The 22,340-nt window shown below is 39.6% G+C and overlaps 1 protein-coding gene across 2 annotated transcripts in view; it reads right to left on the bottom strand.

Moving 5' to 3' along the window:
- Window positions 1-22,340, bottom strand: part of Ros1 (ROS proto-oncogene 1, receptor tyrosine kinase) — a 112,567-nt gene that overhangs the window by 11,968 nt on the left and 78,259 nt on the right. The window contains exons 35-42 of one of the 2 annotated variants that reach the window (XR_013105219.1): window positions 19,612-19,695; window positions 15,563-15,698; window positions 13,880-14,042; window positions 10,121-10,185; window positions 8,684-8,813; window positions 4,002-4,099; window positions 3,227-3,422; window positions 1,938-2,072 (exon numbers count right to left, since the gene is read on the bottom strand). Coding sequence is in view for 1 of the 2 variants with exons in the window: in XM_034524422.2 (XP_034380313.1) it covers window positions 1,938-2,072; window positions 3,222-3,422; window positions 4,002-4,099; window positions 8,684-8,813; window positions 10,121-10,185; window positions 13,880-14,042; window positions 15,563-15,698; window positions 19,612-19,695 (1,012 nt within the window). In the remaining variant the exon portion in view is untranslated. Of the gene's footprint in view, window positions 1-1,937; window positions 2,073-3,221; window positions 3,423-4,001; window positions 4,100-8,683; window positions 8,814-10,120; window positions 10,186-13,879; window positions 14,043-15,562; window positions 15,699-19,611; window positions 19,696-22,340 lie in introns of both variants that reach the window. The other variant, XM_034524422.2, reaches the window with a different exon arrangement.

Here is a 22,340-nt window from a genome sequence, read left to right as displayed (position 1 = left end):
ATCTGTTTAGTTTGTTTTTATTTTGTCTTATTTCATTACGACATCTTTTAGCTGTCTGTTTCTAATGAGAGAAATCAAAACAGATATGGATTTTGATGGGTGGGGAGTTGGAAATAATCTGGGAGGAGTTGGGGAAGGGTAACCATAACCAGAATATGTCATATGAAAAAAAAATCTGGTTTTGATTTTTAAAAAGGAAAAAAAATAGTTTAATATTGCATTCTACTGAGAATATACAAAATGTCATCCTCTCCCCAGACTCCTAATAAAAGCATTCTATTACTTATTCCCCCTCCTGAATTTTAATACCTTTGAATATAGCAAAATCTGAGATACAACAAATCAACTTGCCCTCAGCTCCATCATACAAAAATAAATGAACACAGGGAAAAAGTATAATTCAATAATCCATTTCTTAAAAGCCTATTCAAAAGTATTGCATGATTATTATGAGTCATGTTGCATCCTCCTGGTGGAAGGTAATGACATGAAAGACACAATTATAAGAGCATAAGGAACACATTGTGTAATTAAAATTCTAGAATGAATTTCTGAGTGTTTGAGATATGAGTAGGAGGTAGAAAATAGTGATTAGTTTTCCAACTGTGTAATTAAAATGTATTACATGTTTGGACATACTTATTTTCTCCCCTCTAGTCCTAAATTAAATGTCTGGCATAATTTCTTTAAGTTAAAGATTTTTTTCCCATTGTCCCCCCCAAAAGACTCAGGATTCAGTTTAAGGTGCTGCTATCAAATGTGGCCTGGTTGTGTACATGTCTGAAAGGTTGCAAGGCTGAATCAGCCACTTGTGATAAATTATATCTTTTAGCTGGAAGATTGAAATAATGCAGAAACACTCCCCAGTACAACAGCCAACCAAGGTGCCCAGCTCTGAATCATTCTTTGGCTCACGTCTAAATAGTCCTCAAAATAACACAGTGCAGTCAAGGCAGTGCAGCCATGGTGTGCATCCGCATACTGCTAATTCCTTTTGCATTTGTCTGTACCACACAGTTTAGCACTTTATTACGTGCTGGCTGGCCATCTGACTGCTGCCTCTACCATCTCATCCAGAGTACATTCCAAGATGCACAAGAGCTGTGGCCCTGGCATAAAGACCTCTGTACACACGTGATGTTTGGCTTAGCAGGTGTATGTGTAATACTTCCTCATTATTTATTGGGGGTTTTTGTTTGTTTGTTTTTTTATAAACATTTTGGGTAAAACACCCCTTAGAAAAAGTTACATGGCCAGATATTTCTGTTGATATTGGGAAGTGAATGTGTATTCAGCATAGCTGAATTGTTTTTATTTTGTAATTAAGCTCAAATCACTCGCACTTGAGGGGTTACTGTTAGAACTCAATAGTGGCCAGGATTAGTTTGACCAAGTTATTGTGTGGTACAACATTATATATAGTTGTGTATTACTGTATATCACAGTAATTTTGTGTTAAGTGTATAAACAAATATGTCTATACAATTTTTAGTACTGTATCCCATTGATCAGTATAAGCTACATCAAAAACACAATTGAACTTTTAACTAATATATTTTTATGTAATACACTATTTTAAGGCAAAGATTAAGATAGTATGCAAATAAAGATTCTCAAAGTAAAATGAAGAACTATATATACACACACACATGCACACACATGGAGAGAGAGATATTTATTTGAATTTACTTACTATGACTACAAATATATTCTACTCTTCAAGATTTTGTATTGAAGTAAAATTCAACATGTATATATTTTTAAAAAACCATAATGTATTGACTAAATCAAATTCCACCCTCAGTTTATATTTTATGTGGGATGTACAAATATATAAATCCCAGGTTTTCTTTTAACAAGCCATACCAGGGAGCCCTAAGACTGCATATGCACATGTTTCTGTTTTGGGGGTGCTTACGTTAACATAATTAACTTACAGATCATCAGGACAATTTCTTGGTGGCTCCAGTCTCCCTCCTGCTTGCACATAGTTTAAAACATCAAGGTTGGAATGCGCTGGATAAGGTTGATGACCAAGAGTTAAAATCTCCCAAACCAAAATTCCAAAGGACCTAGGATGTTAAAGGGTTCCCTTTAATTATATTTATTACAAACATCAGGTTTACAGTAGCTTCTCCAACATCATTATTCCTGAGGCTATGGGGGCTACTTTGTGATTGGCATTATTGGCCTTATAAAAAGCAAATAGGAGACTTAAAAGGAGGTTAATATTAAGAAAAAGTAGAACAAGAAAGACTCTGTGGATGAACCACATTTCAAAGATGATAAAAAAAAGGCTTGGCATGGTAGCACAGATACAAAGAGCCAGAGCTCCGTGCAGCACAGGAGCACATGTTCACAGAGATACAAGCACACAAAAAGCACAAGCAGACAAGCATGGAGGAGAGCAGGAGAGCTTGTCACCATTTCCTCCCCCAACCTAAATCTGAAGAAGATGAAATGATGACAAACATGGAGAAGAATCATAAATGAAAACAGGTTGCTAAGGATAAAGTTTCTCCCATACAATTTCTCCTATGGCTTAAAATTCACTGAACAAATCGACAAACTTTTTAGCAGCTCGAATCAAAAGCGGGGAACCAACAAGCAAAACTCAAATAATCAAAACCAACTTTCCCAGTGTCCGACATGTTTTCATGATCCATGATTTCAAGTCTATTTATAAACTAGTGATGACATCCGCTGCAGGGGGGTATTGGGGGCACATGAACATTATGGATATGTACCATTTCTGCCAATATGAAACCTTTGTATACACCATAGCTGCAAATATATACACCTTTGGTGAATAGCAAAATGCTTGAAATAAATGAGTCTATTTCATATAGAATTTTAAGATTGATGATGAAAGAATTGAGAGAGGGGTGCAAAGGATCTAAGATCTATAATAGTTATCCTGGACCACTAGGTTCAGGTGAGTCACTAAATTTTCCTACACACACACACACATACACCTATGTGTGTATGTGTGTGAGAGAGAGATTCCTACACACATATATACAAATATCAGAGAGAGACAGAGACACACAGAGAGAGATCCCTACAACGCATATACACATATCAAAGAGATAGAGGACAGAAGAGAGAGAGAGACAGAGAGAGAGAGAGAGAGAGAGAGAAACTAAATAAAATACAATTTAAAATAGACATGCAGATATTTAAGTTTTTGCCCTCATTATTCTGTGTCCAATTTAGCTCACCATACATCAGACTGAGAAGTGAAGATTCCGTCCATCAAATTTTCAGGAGCCATCCACCGAACAGGAAGCAGGCCTTCCCCTCTCTTTCTATAATAATCGTTTTTATATATTTCCCTTGCCAATCCAAAGTCACCAATCTTGACTATCCGAGGACTGGTATAGTCTCTCACTGATACAAGGCAATTCCGAGCTGCCAGATCCCTAAAGTAGAAGTTACATTTGATAATAATAAACAAGTATTCCAGAGATCACACAAGGCTAGAAGGTCTGGAAAGAAGAGAGATACCTGGTGATTAATATTGATTGACAATTTAAAAAGATCCAGACTCACTTAGGAAATAGATCTCTGGGCATGTCTGTAAAGAAGTTTCCATATTGGGTTAGTTGTCCACTCTAATTGTGGACAGCTATAGGGTATGGTCCCAGATTAAATAAAATGGGAAAGCCATGGAAGGACCAGCATTTATTTCCTTCTGCTTCCTGAGTACAGATTCAATGTGACCAGTCACCACACACTCCTGCTGCCATGACTCCCGTAACATGATGGACTGTTCTCTCAAAATATAAGTAAAATAAGCCTTCCCTCTCTTCCTCAAGTTACATTTGTTGCACATTGCTTTTCTCATAGCAATGAGAAAAGTAACTAGTACAGAGACCCTTTACAATAATGCTGGCACTCTGAAGTAATGGATGTGTTTAACTCTCTAGTGTAGGCTACCCAAACTACACATGGTTGTCATGTGACTACCCAATAATCTTGTTTCCAGAATTTCATTGTACCTGTGAATGAAGTGCATCTGCTCCAAGTAGACACAGCCTTTTGAAATATCTACACACAGCTCTACAAGGTCAACCAAGGTGAGTGAAGGACCATGAAACTATAAGAGATAGAGGAAACATTATATGTAATTTTCTGCCTGTCACAAAGTCCATACACAAATGTATGAATACATATGAATACATATGCATATGTGACTATGTACACGAGTGTATGATGTGCTAAAGAAATTTTGTTATGGTTACAAGAACTCAAGAGGAAAACATACAAACATACATGGTAGCAAGCTATGTTTATAAATTTGAAATCTAGTTCTGCCACCAATAGGTGAGTTTTCTTATTGATTAAGCACTTTTCTTGTATGTAAAATGGGCCTAGTACAACGGTGTCTTCAAGATTTAAAATAAGACATATAATATTGCTAACATACAATAAGTACTTAATAAATTAAAGTGTCTGAACTTATAGAATTATCAACAAACGGTTAAAAATAATAACCCGTGTTGGCTAGGTTAATGATTGGTTTCATGCCTTTTGATTGTTTTAGTCAGGACAATAGGATTGTTCTTCATAAGACCCCCCCCCATGTAAATTGTTAGTAATATTATCTTTCTAGACTACTTTTTATCTATAAGAGCCAGCACAAGTGTAGACAAGCTTATACTCATTGCAAGGAATTCTAGTGGAAAACAAAAGCCAGTCAAAATTTTTATTAGTAGCAGATGGAGAAAATTCCAAGTTGCTGCCTGGAGGCCATGGTCATACATTGAGCCTTTCCATATCCCTGCAATTACCTTGGTCCAGGCCTTTATCATCCCTAATCTGTTGCATCCAAAGACTTCCCATGTGTCCAGCCTCTTGTCTTTTCATTAACTCCCTGGTTGTGCCTCACTTCCTGTAGAACCGGATTATCAGATGTTGGGCACAGCCTCATGGCAGCCCCAGGCTGCATCAGACTCTATATGCCCATTAATTTTCCCTTTGCTTCTCCTCTCAGAAGCTGCACTTTAGTTTTTTCAACTGTTTGCCCTTCCTTACATCTGCTCTGTGTTTTTTAACCCCCCTCTCTTCTCCAAACTATTCTTTCCTCGCTAGAATAGACCCCTACTCTTGATAGTGCCCACAACCTTCACTTAGCATCTCAATGACTCCCAACCCCACATGATCTTACATTCTGTCAATTACTTGTGCAAAGGTGCTGTCAAGTGCTGCCCCACTGCTTTGCTCATGTCACAGAAGTGGAGGTCATCTTCATATTCTAGGACAGAATGCCATCATGGCCCCATGGCTCCTTTCTACCCATGGTTCACTCACCAACTATATCCTGCTGTCCTAAAGGAATATTTATTTGGATTACAAAAGCTCAAGGGGGAAATATACGAATGCTATATCTGTAGATTTGAAATATAGTTCTACTACTAATTCCTTGAATTTGCTTAAATTAATTAAGAAGACAATTTTCTTATATATAAAATAAATTTAGTACAACTGACCTTTCAAGATTGAAAATAAGATAAGTAATAGCCTATATATAGCAAGGACATAGTGATACCCCTTCTAAATCAGGTCCTTATGTCATGGTACTAGGTTCTTATGTCATGGCCTATGTCTTAATCCTGTCAGATATCCTGACTGGCTGACTAGCTATTGTGTGAACAGAATACTATGGGCAAACCCCACTTTACTTGTAAACACGTTATGACTCTCTTAAACTTCATGTTGGTTATGACTACTCTTCTAATACAATTTCCATAATGCTGCCTGCCTGAATCCTTAACCATGTCTCTTATCCCTTATAACAAGCTGGGTTACCCCTTCACCCCATATTTGGCCCCCTTAACATTAGATGCTACCATCACCTGCCACTTGTGTCTTGCTGAACTCTCTAGCCATATTAAAGCTTAATCAAGGTCTATCCCTGCAAATGTTCATCATTCAATGAAGAAATGTTTGCTAAACTTACATATTCTTCCTTAGTTTTGTCCAAAACATACTAAGTCTTCCAGGTAAGCTACCTCAGCTTTTCCCAATGGGAAATTACACTCCTTCCTCCATGCTCCAGCAATGTATTCCATGCTAATTGCTTTTCCTGTTTTCTCCCTTACATGAATGACATAGAAAGACACAGACAATGTGTAACTATGGCCTACCTGCAAGGACTTTGAAATTTCCCATACGCTATTTATTAATAAAATGCCATGTGAAAAGTTCCTTTAGAGTAAAAGTCACAATCTCCACTGTTCTTCCATTACAACCCAAAGAGAAGTAGACAAATTTGACTACATTTGGAAAGCATCAGGTTTACTTTTACATAATTGTTTTCATGCTTTTCCATCTCAGTATGATCCTAGAAAATCAAAACTTAAAAAAAAAATAAAATAAAATAGGAAGTGTTTGATTCAATGCTTCAATTCATGGGTAACAGTGCTACTGTCCCAGAGTGAAAAGCTAAGCAACCATTTCTGGGCCTCGCTGCTGTTAATATTTATGCTGCCACCCCAGCAACAAGAAACAAGAAAGTGATCCAAGCTGCTGGTTCTAGCATAGTGCTTTTGAGTACTCATATATGAAGATGACTGGTCACAAAGGAATAATCACAAAGGGATGGAGCATGTGTGGTATTGTCATATGGGACACAGCACCCAACAGCATCTTGTTTTCCATAATGAGTATGATAAGTCCCAGGATAGCGAACTATGGCTATCCTGGAGCACGCATCTGCAATGACTCCAGGAAGGAAGTGTTCAAGAAATAAACTGAAGCGCTCAGTCATCATTCTAAGTTATATAACTCCATCAGAGAGTAAATAGAAAAAAAGCAAATGACAAGGAAAACACCACATAGTGCGTAGAAACTAGCCCACAGATGAGGAGAATGAAATAAAGCTCTCCAGTCATGATACTTGGCTCACTCAGCTGCATGCAATGATGAAACCTCACACAGATGCAAACACGGATACTGATAACTGGGAAAGTCCAGTAACCACTGGAGAATGAGGAAAAACCCCTCCTGTGTGTGGTGAGGCAGGTGTGTGAGGAAGTCTATGTTAAAGTCTCTTCCATCTTAGAAAGTGCATAGATTTCCCTTCAAACTGAAAAGACACTAGGCACCAGCATAATCAGAGCACTGGAGAAAACAGGCAAGTACCAAGAGACATCTGCAGGCTTGGAAGTGTGTATGAAACTGTGCACAGCCTCCTGGTTTTTACACTATTCACCTTGCTACATATTCTGCTTAGCCATATGGTGCTTTAAAAAGAAAATGAGTGTTTTAACTCTATAGCTTTAAATTTCAGTGCTTTGCCTCTTGTCTTCTCATCCAAGGTATAAAGTATGATCCTGCAGAAAGGTGATTTCCTAGCTTCATCCAGCATGCCAGAATAGTTCCTGGATCTACAGTGTGCCGAGCACTGGAGACAGGTGGATGACCTGGAACCATCAAGAGACTTGGAGAGCAGGGTTTTAGGGGTAGATGTCTGGGGGAGGAGAGCAAACAGAACACTGGGTAGATGGAATGACAGAGGATGCATAAAGTCAAGAGTTCGGCTTCACCCAAAATAAGTTTTAGATCTCGTTAGAGGTCACCAAGAAACAAGACCTCTAAATCAACAGGACTGATGCACACATGAAGTCACAGAGACCATAGCAGCATGCACAGGGCCTGCATGGATCTGCATCAGATGGAGGCCCTAGAGCTGAAAGGGGAAGTAGACATATCCCTCTATCCTTAACCCAGAAGCTATCTCCAATTGATAACTGCTTGAAAATCAAAGTCTCCTTTAAGGGAGCCTCACTGGAGAAACAGACTAACAGTAAGTGATGGAGAGAGAATAGGCAACAGGAAGCCTCCAATGTCTACTGAGGGCATCTGCATCTTCGGAAATTCCTTGTCTCATATAGTCTGTTTATCACTTTTCACACTATAGATCATTTGCATGTAGAATTTTTTTAAATGGGATTACTGAATTTGGGTCTCTGAATGATTCTCGTGCCATTGGGTCAGTGGGGAGTAGGAATGGTCAATAGGACTCTTTTCCTTCTGTTTGTTTTGTCCAGTTCTTTCCTGATAGTTTTTATCTTATTATATCATATCATATCATATCATAATACCTTAGACACCTGTTTGTTTTCTAATGAGAGACAGAAAGAGAGCGGATCTGGGAGAGGGGAGTAAGGGAAGAACTTGGGGGGAATAGAGGGAGGGGAAACTGTAATCAGGATATACAATTTGAGAAAAAAAATCTACTTTCAATAAAAGAGGGAAAATGAGCAAAAAGAAAATCCAAATAGCTCTGTCATCCTGAAGATGACAAGCTATCCCTGATCCCAGCAAGATCAAGATCAGCAGATCCATCCAACAGCAAAGGTTAGTAGACTTTAACATTGGAAATAAATTTGGGGATAAACAGAGTAATTCCACGTAATTCCTATGCTGGGGTGGGCGTGCCCTTCTATTTATAAGAGGTTGTTTTTTCATTAAGTACTAAAATCAGGCTCAGGTATTAGCTCCGGGTTCTAATTATCCTAATCTAACATGAAGAAGACGTGCACTTTCTTTTTATAGCTGCCTTCAGAGTTTCTCCCACCAGCTAAAGCTGCTGTGCATTGAACTTGAAGAAAATCAACAGGAAGTTCTAGCTATTTGCATTAGGAAGCCAAAACTGCAGACGACACCGCCTACCTACCGTTGTGCCCCGAGCTTTGCGCAGATAGCTTAGAAGGTCTCCCCCTTCCATCAGTTCCAGAATAATGTACTGGGGTTCATCCAGCAGACAGACTCCCAACTGCTTCAGAATGTTGGGGTGATTAAACTTGCTGGAAAGTAAAAAGACACAAGCCAGATGACATGGCAGTGATAGCGGTCCCAGCTGGGGTCTACATGGAATAGAGCAGTTTTTGCCCAGAGCATCCTTTCAAAGGCCTCACTAACTTTAAGAAGAAAAGCTTGCCTCTGTCCCGTGCTGGCCTTCAGGATGGAACATGGCAACTGTTAGTATTCTGTCTAAACTCCACCTCCACAGTTACCTGATAACAGCCAGGTATGCTCCTCCCCACAGTTACCTGGCAACAGCCAGGTAGGCCTGATCCACTATAAAAGGGGCTGCTTGCCCCCTCCTCTCTCTCTTAATCTCTTAATCTCTTACCCTCTTACTCTCTTGCCTCTAGCTTCTCTGTCCCCTCCCCCTTCCCCTTTTCTTCCTCTCTCTCCACGTGGTCATGGCCGGCCTCTACTTCTGTTCTTCCTCTCTCTTCTCCCATCTTCTTCCCCGCACCTTTGCCCTATCTCCTGAATAAACCTCCCCTCCTTGGAAATGTGTGGGCTGGAGTGGTCTGTTCTGAGCTATGGTCAGACTTCTAACATGGACGTCTAACAGCAACCCCTAGTGGCCAGTGCATCTGAGTAGAATAGAAGGGGTTTTAGAAGAAATAATGTTTCTCACTATATGGGTTTTATGATACGAAAAGAAAGCAATTTTGACTAATAGCTTTCTTCAAGAGATAGGTGAAAGCGTGTCTGTGTCATCACAATTGTGTCAAATGTCCTTTCCCTTTCAGAGAAACAACTCAGATCCTCAGGTTTGGGCCTCTGGGTTGTGAAGACACCAGAGTGAGAAAGGCCCAAGTCTCACTAGAGGACCCAGCTTGACTTCCCATGAGCCTCTGCCTCCTGCTGCTTCTCCTTAAGATGTCCTTGAGTAGCTCTCATGACTGCCACCTGCTGGAACCTGGCCGACCAGTTCCTAGGCAAGACATTCTTGCTAATATCAGAACACATGAAAGAACATTCTTCCTGGGTCTGTTTGACCCGTTATCCCTCATTAAGAATAGGCACGTTGTAAAAGCAAAAGAGCCTCAGAATTGGCTTGCAGAATATACTCTTAATTGGAGATGAGAGATGGGAGGACAGTTTGCCTGAGAACTGCCTACCCAGGCTCTGAAGATTGGCTTCTATGGAATATTTAATGCTACAGGGGTGTTTCCTTTTAAAGTTTTTTGTCCACATTTATTTTCAGGATGATCTGATTGTTACGGGGTCATTTGAGGTGTTAAAAGTCCAAAGAGAAAGGAGATATTCCAATCCATACTTGTCAGAGGAAGTCACTGCTTGAGCTATGCAATACCTCATCAGGTGTGCCTCCTTCAGGAACTCAATCTTCTCCTGGTCTGTTGAACCCTGCTTCAAGGTCTGCAAGAAATGGAGGCAAGTCAGAAATCAGACACTGGGAACCCAGTGTATTAGTGGAGACAAGGTTTGTTTTATTTTGTTTTGTTGCTTGTTTCATCTTCTTTGTTGGTGTGTGTGTGTGTGTGTGTGTGTGTGTGTGTGTGTGTGTGTGTTTGATTTTTTTTTTTTTTGGTTTTCTTATGCTTTGCTTTTGTTTTTGTTTTTGCAATATCTACTCTGATATCTGGAACTAAATAACAGATATACATGTGCATATGATCTGTGCTCACCTGTTGCTACCGTGTGTGGTCTCTAAAACTACCATTATTGCTACTTTTTAATCAAGACTATCTCAGTGAACTAGATTAGGGGTTGAGTAACAATTATGTAAGGTCCCTCTGAAAAATGAATGTTTCTTATTTTGTGGGATTTTTTAATTACTATACTATCTATTTACTTTATGTGTATGTCTCTTGCCTATAAGTATGTTGGTACAACACGAGCGCACAGTGCCTGTGGAATTCAGAAGAGATCACTGGAGCCCCTTGGATTAGAGTGACAAATGGTTGTGAGCTGACATATGAATTTTGATAATCAAAACCAGATCTCCTAGAAGAGTCGCCAGTGTTCCTAATGGTTGAGCCCTCTCTCCATATATAGAACTATAGAAAAAATTTAAAACACTATTTTGGGCATTAATGGGTCAGGATATTTTCAGGTTTTCTTCTCAGTATCTGCTTTCCCACCTTACTTGAAATCACTTCCTAGTTCTTTCTAGTTTTTTTGTTTGTTTGTTTGTTTGGTTGGTTGGTTGGTTGGTTGGGTTGGGTTGGATTGTTTTCTTTTTGGAGGAAAGTTGCGTGTTACTATTCAATAAATGTAAGTTAATTGTGAGAATCAATTCTGAAAGTCTCTAATCTCTCTGTCATAAGTCATGGGAGGGCAGCATGAGCTGGTTCTCCAATCTCTTTGTCGTAAATCATGGGAGGCCAGCCTGGGCTAGTTCATCAGTCTCTCTGCCATAAGCCACTGGAGTCCAGCCTGGGTTAGTTCTTTAATAAATCACAGGAGGTCAGCCTGAGCTGGTTCTCCAATCTCTTTGCCATTAAGTTTCAGTTCCAGGCAATGAAACATAAGAGAGAAACTGGTGTGGTGGAGAGGTTTCTAGAAAACTTCCCCCTTCCTTAACAATACGTATAAAGGATCCTACCTCCTCTCCCTGGTCCTAATGAGGAGGTAATGCCTTCCTAATTCTTGGCACTCACGCTGTCATTATGAGACAACAAGCAAGAATGAAGTGAAAAATGGATTTCAGAAATAGCAACTCTCACTTGGCACAAGTGCTGGCCAGTAGTCATCTCAGCACATAAGAAAATAAATATTTGTTTAATGGGCTCAGACCAGAGGAAGTTAAAGAAACTTTCAAGCCTATAATTTGGAAATGCAGAGAATTTTTACCAACATAGGTTGGTCATCCTTAAAGCAGAAATCACTATTAAATAGTGACCACAATATTTAATCATACAAGATTGCTCAGTCCTCTGTCGAAAGGAAATGTTACCAAAATATGAGAGTACATGTTGTATTTCCCTAAAAATTCGTCAGATGTTTGGTAGTAATCACGGCCTATGGGCAGGTGCAGACTGTAACCCATGCCATAGTTCTGTCGACTATGTCAGTACAACACGGAGACTGAAACCAGCCTCTATGCTCTTAAACGGTTGGGAAAATCAGAAAGATAATACTATCTCATGACATAGGAAATTCAGATTTCAATGGTTATAAGTAAAGCTCAGTGGGGAAAACTCATTTGTTTACATATTTACTCACGTTGATTGAGCTCCAAGGTCAGAATTCACCAGCTGCAACAGAGACCTTAAGAATGTACTGTACAGTTCTAGTTCATGTGAAATATATTCTTATTGCTGTTTTGAGAAGCTATCTGATGCAGCCCAGGCTGACCTCTGAATCTATATGCAGCCAAACATGACCATGAACTTCAATTCCCCCTGCTTTTTTTCTATGTATTATTGGGAATACAGGTATGCATAGCACACCTTGTTTTATGCAGTGCTGGGTCTCAAATTCAGTGCTTTTGAAGTACTAGGCAAATACTCTACAAATGGAGCCCCCTCTCAGAGTATTCTTAATGAGAAATTAAACTCTGCCAGGTCTTACCTAATTGTTAGCCTTTTTTTTTTTTTTTTCATTGTTTTTCAAGACAGGGTTTCTCTGTATAGCCCTGGCTGTCCTGGAACTCACTCTGTAGACCAGGCTGGCCTCGAACTCAGAAATCCACCTGCCTCTGCCTCCCAAGTGCTGGGATTAAAGGCCTGCGCCACCACTGCCCAGCAATTGTTAGCCTTAATAGTAACATAAAGCCTGAATATATTCTCCTTTTTAAAAGCCTATAAAAGAAATGGGGAAAATATTGGGGAAATAAGCTTTTGTAGCTAATGACAGATTTCTACATTCTGACACTTTTCTTTAAATTTTGTCTCAGTTTTTTTCTGTCTCTCTCTTTTTTATTGAATATTTTATTTATTTACATTTCAAACGTGATCCCATTTCCCCATTTCCCCTCCCTAGAAACCCCTTTCCCATCCCTCCTCCTCCTTTTTGCTTTTATACCATTTTAATTACATGCATGTATTAAGGTCAGTTCTAGGTTCTAGGTTGAGGAACTAGCAATACAATAGCTGCAAATAGTCTAGGAACAAGCAAGACAATAAACACCAATAGTCAAAAAACAAGCAAGGTAATAAACAAAACCTCATGATTACTGTTTCTAAGGGTTTATCAGGATGACCAAAATATCTGAGCCTACTTTTCTGTCCTAGCCCAAAGTCATTTTCATGTCTGAAGTCTGCTTCCTTGTTCTAGCCTAACATTTAGATTTCTGCCTGAAATTACTTCTTTGTTCTAGCCTAATATCAGATTCCTGCCTGAAGCCCACTTCATTGTCCTTGGCCCATGTCAGATTCTTGTCAAGCAGCCCCCAAAGCTCTCCACCTCTCCCCCTTTTTCATTTCATAAACAAGACTGACCCTGTCTTAGGTAGTTCTGCCAAGAATGCCTTCCTTACCCATCATGGAATATGCATTATCAAAAGCAATGTACTTATGTCTTAGTTTGGTAAGGCTCTGTGAAGAATCTTACCCATCCTTGGCTTGCCAGCCTGTTTATTTAATAACTCTGGGGGTTGTCTCAGTTTTTAAATGTTCATTTATTTTATTTTATGTGTGTGAGTGTTTTGTCTGCTTGTATGTATATGTACCACATGTATACCTGATGTCATTGGAGGTCAGAAAAGGGTGTTGGGATCCTCTGGACCTGGAGATAGATGGTTGTAACCATCATGTAGGTTCTAAGAACAAAACCCAAGTTCTGTAAGAGCAACAAGTACTCTTAATCATTGAGCATACTCTCCAGCCCCAGATTTATCCTAGTTTTTAGTTGACATACTATTTGTATATAATTTTGCTGTATAATGTGATGTTTTGAGTTCTATGTCCATTGGGTAAGGGACAAATCCAGGCCACTAGCATATTCATCACCTTAAACTTTTCTCATTTCTTTATTAGTAAGTAGATGGAAATTCTGTTGTGAGACATACAACACATCTTGCTAACTGTGCTAGAAGGCGTCTTTTAAACCAGTAGCCCTGGATGTTTATGTAGTCATATCCATGAGAGGATCTGGAGATCCATATTACCTTCACAGCCACTTTGATTTCTCCACTTCCCACTCCTAGGATGTCTACAGCTGTGCCTTCATACACTTCTCCGAAAGCTCCACTTCCCAACAAAAGGCGAAGGCTCAGCTTTTCTCGAGGGAAGGCAGGAAGATTTTCAATCTCCTCTTGGGTTGGAAGAGTACTGTAAAATAACAGTATGTTTGTTTTCCCCCAAGGGCCTTAGGTTTACATCTTTGTATTTGAAAGAAATTGAGAGATCTCAGTGCTTGGTGGCCTTGCACATTCTAATAGGGTAATGGGGAATTCCATGACCCAACACTCTTTTACTCTCTCCGCTTTTACACAGAGCATGTCACTTTACAGGACACTGACATTTCTATAGAAGCATGAAGGCAGAAGCTACCCCAAGGCTTCCATGGCAGCTGCTCCTCTCAAAACATGGAGTTATAAAATGCTCTAGGTTGCAGATCTATGGAAAAGCTACTACAGATGAAGAAAATAGCAACAGAAGCAGCTGGGCCCTGGAGTATTCACTTCATCTGTCTCACATACCTGCTCTCATGCCAAACAGGATTTACTATGGCCAAAAAGTCAGCTCCTCCACCACTACTTTAGCCTTCAAAAGTCCAGTCTTCACCTGGGAAGATTGTGATGTTGGTACTTAATCTAAATTAAGTACACATTGAGATTTGTTTTGTTTTATTTAGTTTTGCAAGAATCGTTTTTTAAAAAGTGATTCATTTATTTTTATTTTATGCACTTCGATTGATGTTTTGCCAGTATGTATGCCTGTGTGAGGGTGTCTGGTCCCTTGAAACTAGAGTTACAGACAGTTATAACCTGGCATATAGGTGCTGAAAATTGAACTCTGGTTCTCTGTAAGGGCAGCCAATGCGCTTAACTACTGAATCATCTCTCCAGGCCCAGGAAGAAACTTAAATATCAGATACACAGTGTTTTCTAAAAATAACAACAACAACAACAAAAACACTTCTGAAGAGCTGCTTTGATTCATGTCTGTATCTACTTTAAATTCTGTTTATGGGGGTGGGGGGAGGGGTGCCCTCTCAGAAGAGAAGAGGAAGGAGGATGGGGGAAGAAGTATGAAAGGGGGATCAGGAGGGGGACCACATCTGGGATGCAAATAAATAAATGATTAATAAAAATAAATAAATCCTGTTTTGTAGATTTCAGAAGGCAAGGCCTATGACCATAGGATTCTTTTTACAGAGAGTATGACATAGTATCTCTTGCAAATAAATACTTATTTTTCCTTAATTTTCTTATTTCCTTAAGGTTTTAAACTCATCTGTCTTAAAGAGACACTGTGAGTGATCATCATACAGCTTCTACAGTGGAATAATAAGATACATGCAAGCCCTTTAGAATTTTCCCTTCCTCGGTCTCTTCTGCCAGTTCAGTTAACTACATTACCACATGGTCTTTTCACAATAATTTCTCCTTAAGTTGATTTTTGAGTCACAAAATTAAACAACGGAAGGCAATGGATTTGTCTCTATTTTTCTTATAGGATAACCATATAGTTCATGATTTTGTCACAACCCATAGTTGAGACTAGCAGCAAATGTTACTGACAATGACACCTGAAAATCCCTGGGAAATGTGGGACTACGTGGACACCCTTGTTACTGGGCCCACACTCTGCCTGTGTAATTCAAGAAGATGACCTGGGCCACATACTGTACTGCATAGCAGGCATTGGCCAGTCCCACTCCAGCCACCAGGCCTCGAAGCTCAGCCAACTCTTTGTCGTTGTCGTTGAGAACTGAGAGGCCTTCCTTGGATGCTTTGTGATTTTTCAAGCTTCTATGCCAGACTACAAAGAAAACAGACAATTTATTAAGTAAAATATTACTTTTTCCCCTTAAAAAAATGGTAGTGTGTTTTAAAGACACATGTATGGCTAAACACTGTTGGCAGGATGCCAGTTTGATTTTAAAATATTCCTGTGATAAAAAGTTTTAAATTAAATCTGGGTAAAATTCCATACAAACGCCACACAAGTCGTACACTTTTAAACACAGAATTAACTATATTGCTTACAACTACAAATAAACTTTGAAGTATGCCATTAGAATGCACTTCTCAAAATTATCTGTAAGTTAGAACCAAACTAAGTTCTAAAACTTGCAAAATATTTATTAATGAAACAATCCTGTGCATCCAGACATTGCCATCACACTCCAGTAGATCTGAAGGAACGCTTCCAACACAATTTAAGCACATTTAAGATGCTTCCAGTTTATCTCTCAGCCCTTTGGCTAAGATCGAGTGTAAAACATCAGCAGTGTGATGTGTAAGGCAGAAATGTGTATGTCAGAGCTGGAGAGATGACTCAGCAACAAAACACTTGCTGCACAAGCACGAGGACCTGGTCTGGATCCCCAGCACCCAGTTAAATGCTGAGTATGTAGCACACATGTATAACCCCAGTGTTGGAGGTAGAGGTCAGAGACAGGCAGATCTTGGGAACCTGAAAGACAAACAGCCTACCTTATCAGTGAACTCTAGCTTCAATGAGAGACTGTCTCAAAAAATAAAGTAGATAGGGATAAAAAAAGACTTTTGATCTTAACCCCTTTTCTCCACACATAAATATACATGTGTGCGCACACACATGCACACTCACATGAACATGTGTTCACTCATGTGCATACATATGTACATGCACACACATAAGCACACATGCATATATGCAAACACATGAAAGACGTATGCTCCTTTGCAATGTTTAGCTTTCCCAGAGTTGGGTGGCCGCCTCAAAAACGAAAGCTCAGCACTGTTCAAACTCTGATACTTTTTCACTGCAATTCAGAGACAGAAATACAAAAGAAAGTATGTCTGTAGTAGTATGTAGTATGTAGAAAATGTCTGTAATAAACAGCAGCATTGGTCCTGCATACTTGTAGAACTTGTGGTTTGTATTCCCCCCTTTCCACATCATGCTCAGCTTTCATAATGATAAAAAAGTCTTTGATAAAGATTAAAATACAATTATGTCAGTAAGACTACAGACATCAAAATCATCAAAAATGCTTTGGAAATGATTTATTAAAATTTGAACTTTTGCATGGGGTGCCCACCTAGAATCTGAGTACTTGGGAGGTTGAGGCAGCAGGAGCACACATTCCAGACCAGCCTATTCTACACTTTAGTCAGCTCTGCTTCCCACCCCCCAAAATCAATTTTAAAAAGTCAACCTTTTTTCTTAGTTCCTTGCATATCTGATAGTTTTACTCAAGTAGCATTCCATCTGGGGGACTGCACAGGAGGGCTTCCAGCATCTTTAACAAAGCGCTTTTCTACGCATCACACACTCTCATCCAGACATCCTCATTGAGAGACTCTGCCTTATTCTTCTGCTAATCTGTTCACCTCTTGCCAATAACCCTAAAAGTCCAACTGTGGCTGTCAGCACTCTTCCATGTCACTGTAACCTACATCTCATGCCATAACATCCTGATGCATCTTTTCAAACATGTATGTCTTACCTCCATTATTAAAGAACAAGCTCCTGGAGTCACTGAGAATAGTTTGTAGCTTCTTTTCCTGGCATGAGGTTCGTGTTGCATATCAGATATAGCCTCTCACTAACCCACAGACTGCCAGTACTTACTTAAGCCTTTGTTTCAATTTTACAGAGCCCTCAGCACAATGCAATTCCTGGAGAATTGCTACTTTTCATTATTTTAATAACTTAGTCTTTGCTCATGCACTCACACATTCCTACTGGTAAAACCACATATGCCACCAACAAAAGTAAAACCTGAATTAGCTTAGCTCCACCCAAAGTCCACAAATTCCAAGCACAATAAAGACCTTCACGTCCTGAGAATGTCAGAGATCTGCAGAATGTCTCAAAAGCACACAAAACACTGAAATGGTCTCATCTTCATCCACTAGAGTCATGGGCCCAAGCAGTAGTGATGGAGAAATAGACAAGCAAAGGTGAGATGAAGTTTCCCTTGTGTAACATGCCTCCCAGCAGAAAGCAGACAAGCAGACAAGCCTCTATGCCAACTGCCACATATACCACAGTCAGATATGAAACTCTAGAGGCATCAGCTGGGCCATATGCAGACTCCCTGGAACCACAAGTTAAAATCCTAGCAGGCTCCGCACAAAAGATTAGCTACCCCTCTTAACTGAAGAATTCATATGTGTTATCTGGGTGGATTCTTTTTCCAAGTTTGAAGCAAGCTTTAGTTAATACTGGCCAGGCTGATGGACTCCGTAGCCAGGTCCATCTCTGGGTTCCCACTCAGAAAATGGCTGGGTGGATTTTTCTTTAAATGAAACCTCAGTTCAGGTTCGAAGTGTTGCCTGAAACCTTTTACCTCCAATCACACTGGAGAAAAAAAATTGATTGGGAAATTTAATTAAATGTATCTATATTTATTTATTTACTTATTTATTTATTTAGAAAGAAAGAGAGAATCTAACCTTGGGTTTGTAGCTTTTCCTTTGCCTTGTAACTTTCTCTACTAAACACAATAAGCCACAGCTTTCTGAATGTGTGTTAGAATTCCTTTTCTGGTATTCTGTGTAGGGGAGCACGCTCAGTATCAACAGTACATGAAAAGCTCACGTATCTTATAACCTAAACCAAGACGTGTAGGCAATTGAACAAATGTGATGTGTCAATATTGATTATACAACAGGAATAAGCCAGAATGTATGATCATGGTGATACCCCTCTGGGCCCAACTTTTCATAATCTATTTTGGGTTTTCTATGTTTATATTGTAATTAAACATTAAAAAGTTGGAGAGCTTTAAGGAATAACAACATATTAACATAAAATAAATTATAGGAAATAGCTATCTGACCTAACTCTGCTGCTTTTCAATCTTTTGTAAATGAACGGGGTTTTGAAGTAAGCCTTTGAGTCATCAAAAAGCAAGAATAAGTCCCACAGGCCAGAAATTGGTCTCCTGTGAGAGGCCCTATTCATTCCAAATTGAGCTGTCTGCTTGGGGACCAAAGCTATCCCAACCAGTGACTCACAGTAGCCTACCATTAATCCTACACTATTTTTGTATCTATGGTTACTTTTATTTATATTCTAACCTACAAGTCACAGAACACTTGAAATAGCCACTCAGAAACAAGCACGGTTTTACAGCAAGCTAAAATAGAGTATCTTCACAAATAGTTATATCTTAAGTACATATTATATATTCTGCTGTATTAGCCATGAGATAGTTGCCCCATGGTGAGGTTTGTGTCCAGAGTATTCCTCAAAGGTGCACATGTTAAAGCCTAGCCCTCAGCTTGACATCTTTGGGATACAGAGGTTAGGCCCTAATGGGAGGACTTCTTGTATGGAGGACATGCTCTTGGAGATGATGCTGGGACCCCAGCTCCATTCTCTTTCTCTTCTATTTCTAGCTGTGAGATGTGGATATTACTACATCACACTCTTGTCATGAAGGGCTGCTGCACACCCAAAGCAACAAGGATACTTAATCATTAACCAACACCTTCAAAACTGTGAGCCAAAATAAACCTTTATGTGAAAGAAAACTAGCACATCCCTTGATTAAATAAAAAAAAAATCATAGAAGTTGGTGGCTAAGAAAAGACAGCCAGGGGCAATGCTGTGAACTTTATGAACTTATTTAATAAGGTTATGTTTCATGTATTAAATTAGATACACTGAAAGATAAATCAGTCAGTATGATCTAATAAACAATTTATTACCCACTTGTAAAATCTATGATACTCACCAAAGGTCAGTGGGACTGTAGCAACCAGAAATATCCCAACTATGATAGTAAGTATAAAACTTGTTTCTGTTATCCAAAAGACATCTAAAGATGGAAGTTCGAAAAGAAATTAATTCACACAAAAACCCAAATTGTCCCTCCCATTTATCTCACACACACACACACACACACACACACACACACACACACACACACAGGCCAGCAAAAGCCTGCTCCTCTCAAGTTTCTATGAGATGGTTGCTTAGCAGTTGGCAGTTTGCAAGCAACAATGTTGAGAGTGTGTACCCAGCAGAAATCAAAGTCGCTGCGTCCCCCTTTTCTATGTCACTATCATCTCACTGAACCATACCCACCCAATGTACTTTACAATGACAAAAACAACAACAATGTATGATCAGTTTAAGGAATTTGGGACAAAGAAATTGTTATCTTCATATATTAAAAATAGCTGATACTCATTATTTTCCATTAGATGCACAAACCCATTTCTTTCCATAGCCACTAGTCTAAGGAATACCAACATGAAAATATGGTTGAGTATCTTTGGTGGTATGCTGTTACAGAGGAAACAAGCATACAGGCCCCAGCCTGGCAAACTCCAGCCTATGGAACAAACCTGGCTGTAGCTTTTTAAAACTTCCCATGAGCTAAGAATACATTTTACATTTAAAAAAAAAATTTAGAAAGAAGAAAAGGGAAGAAGTGAAAAGAAGAGTAAGAGAAGCAGGAGGAGGAAGAGAACGAAGAGGAAGACGAAGAGGAAGAGGAGGAGGAGGCGGAGGAGGAGGAGGAGGAGGAGGCGGAGGAGGAGGACAGGTAGCTACAGAGAACAGGTGTAACTTGTGAAACCTAAACCATCTACTTCTCTGGTCTTTTCAGAAATTGTCTAGCCAAGGCTGACTATAATATTAATACGTATAATGGCTTCTAATTTTATGTGTATGAATGTTCTGTATTCACGTATATATGTGTACCAAGTGCATGATGTTTCTGTTGAGGCCAGAAGAGGACATCAAATCCCCAGGGAGTCTGCAATTACAGATGGCTATGAACCACCATGTGGTGATGAGAATCAAACCCAGATCCTCTACAAGAGCAAGTGCTCTAAACTGTTGAGCAAGCTCTCCTGGACATTTTACATTTTTTTTATATTGCATTTATTTACTTACGTGTTTGTGTATATGTGATGCCTATATGTGTATGTACATGTACTTGCCTGCCAGGACTCGAATTTGGAGGTCAGTAAACTGGGGAATGATTTTCTTCTTCTATTATGGAGATTCCAGGGAGCAGACTCAAACCATCAGACTTAGCAGCACGTGCCTTTACCCACTGAGTCATCTTGATGGCCCAGAATGATTGAAGCTTTGTGTGACATGTATGTATAAAGGGCAAATAGTTTATTTTTGCCTGAGGTATATCAACTGTGCAAGACAATGGGCTCCTTTAACTTAGGCCTTGAAGTGAAAGGCTAGTGACTAGCAGAAGGATGAGAGAAAGTATTGATGTGGTTACTAAGATCAAAATATATATTTGTATGAAAATGTCACAATGAAACTTATTAGTATTCATAATTAACATATGCTAGTAAGAACCTAAAAGTAAGCCAGTGGTGGTGGTGCACGCATGTAATTCCAGCACTCAGGAGGCAGAGGCACTCCTCCTGAACTCTGTGAGTTCAAAGCCAGCCTGGTCTCCAGAGTGAGTTCCAGGACAGCCAGGGCTACACAAAGAAACCCTATCTCAGGGGCTGAGGGGATCTTACAGTAAAATCAATAAGTGAAATAAATGAGGTTAAATTCCTTGATGTTACAGTACTGAAAATGTAGCCAGTGATAGAATGCTTACTTTGAATGTGCAAAGTCCAGGGCTCAATACACACACACACACACACACCACCACAGAGAGAGAGAGAGAGAGAGAGAGAGAGAGAGAGAGAGAGAGAGAGAGAGTGAGAGAGCGAGTGAGTGAGATAGAGAGAGAGAGAGAGAGAGAGAGAGAGAGAGAGAGAGGGCGTGTGCGTGGAGAGAGAGAGAGAGAGAGAGAGAGAGAGAGAGAGAGAGAGAGAGAGAGAAATACACAGGTCATATAAACTGAGAATCACTTCAAGAATACAGTGAAAGTATGAAAAGTCAGACTTAGTGGTACATTTACACAATGGAGTATTACTCAGCTATTAAAAATAATGAATTTGAGAAATTCTTAGGTAAATGGATGGAACTAGAAAATATCATCCTGAGTGAGATAACCCAATCACAAAAGAACACACATGGAATTTACTCACTGATAAGTGGATATTAGCCCAAAAGCTTGAAATAGCCAAGATTTAACTCACAGACCACATGAAGCTCATGAAGAAGGAAGACCAAGTGTGAGTGCCTTGGACCTACTTAGAAGGAGTAACAAAATACTCAAGGGAGAAAATATGGAGACAAACTGTGGGACAGAAATTAAAGGACAGGACATCTGGAGACCATTTCACCTGGGTATTCATCCCATGTGCAGTCACCAAAGGTAGACTCTGATGTGGATGTCAGGAAGTGCATGCTGACAAGAGGTCTGCCAGAGTCTGACATATTCAGAGGCAGATGTTCACAGCTAACCATTGATCTGATCAAGGGTTTCCCAATGGAGGAGTTAGAGAGAAGACTGAAGGAGCTGAAAGGGTTTGTGGCCCCATGAGGAGAGTAATAATACCAATGAACCAGAGCTCCCCAGAGTTTAAACCA

The sequence above is a fragment of the Arvicanthis niloticus genome, chromosome 20 (genome assembly GCF_011762505.2).
Source record: "Arvicanthis niloticus isolate mArvNil1 chromosome 20, mArvNil1.pat.X, whole genome shotgun sequence".
NCBI classification, from domain to species: domain Eukaryota; kingdom Metazoa; phylum Chordata; class Mammalia; order Rodentia; family Muridae; genus Arvicanthis; species Arvicanthis niloticus.
The sequence above is the reverse complement of the archived record's forward strand: the minus strand, read 5'-3'. Positions and strand labels throughout refer to the sequence as shown.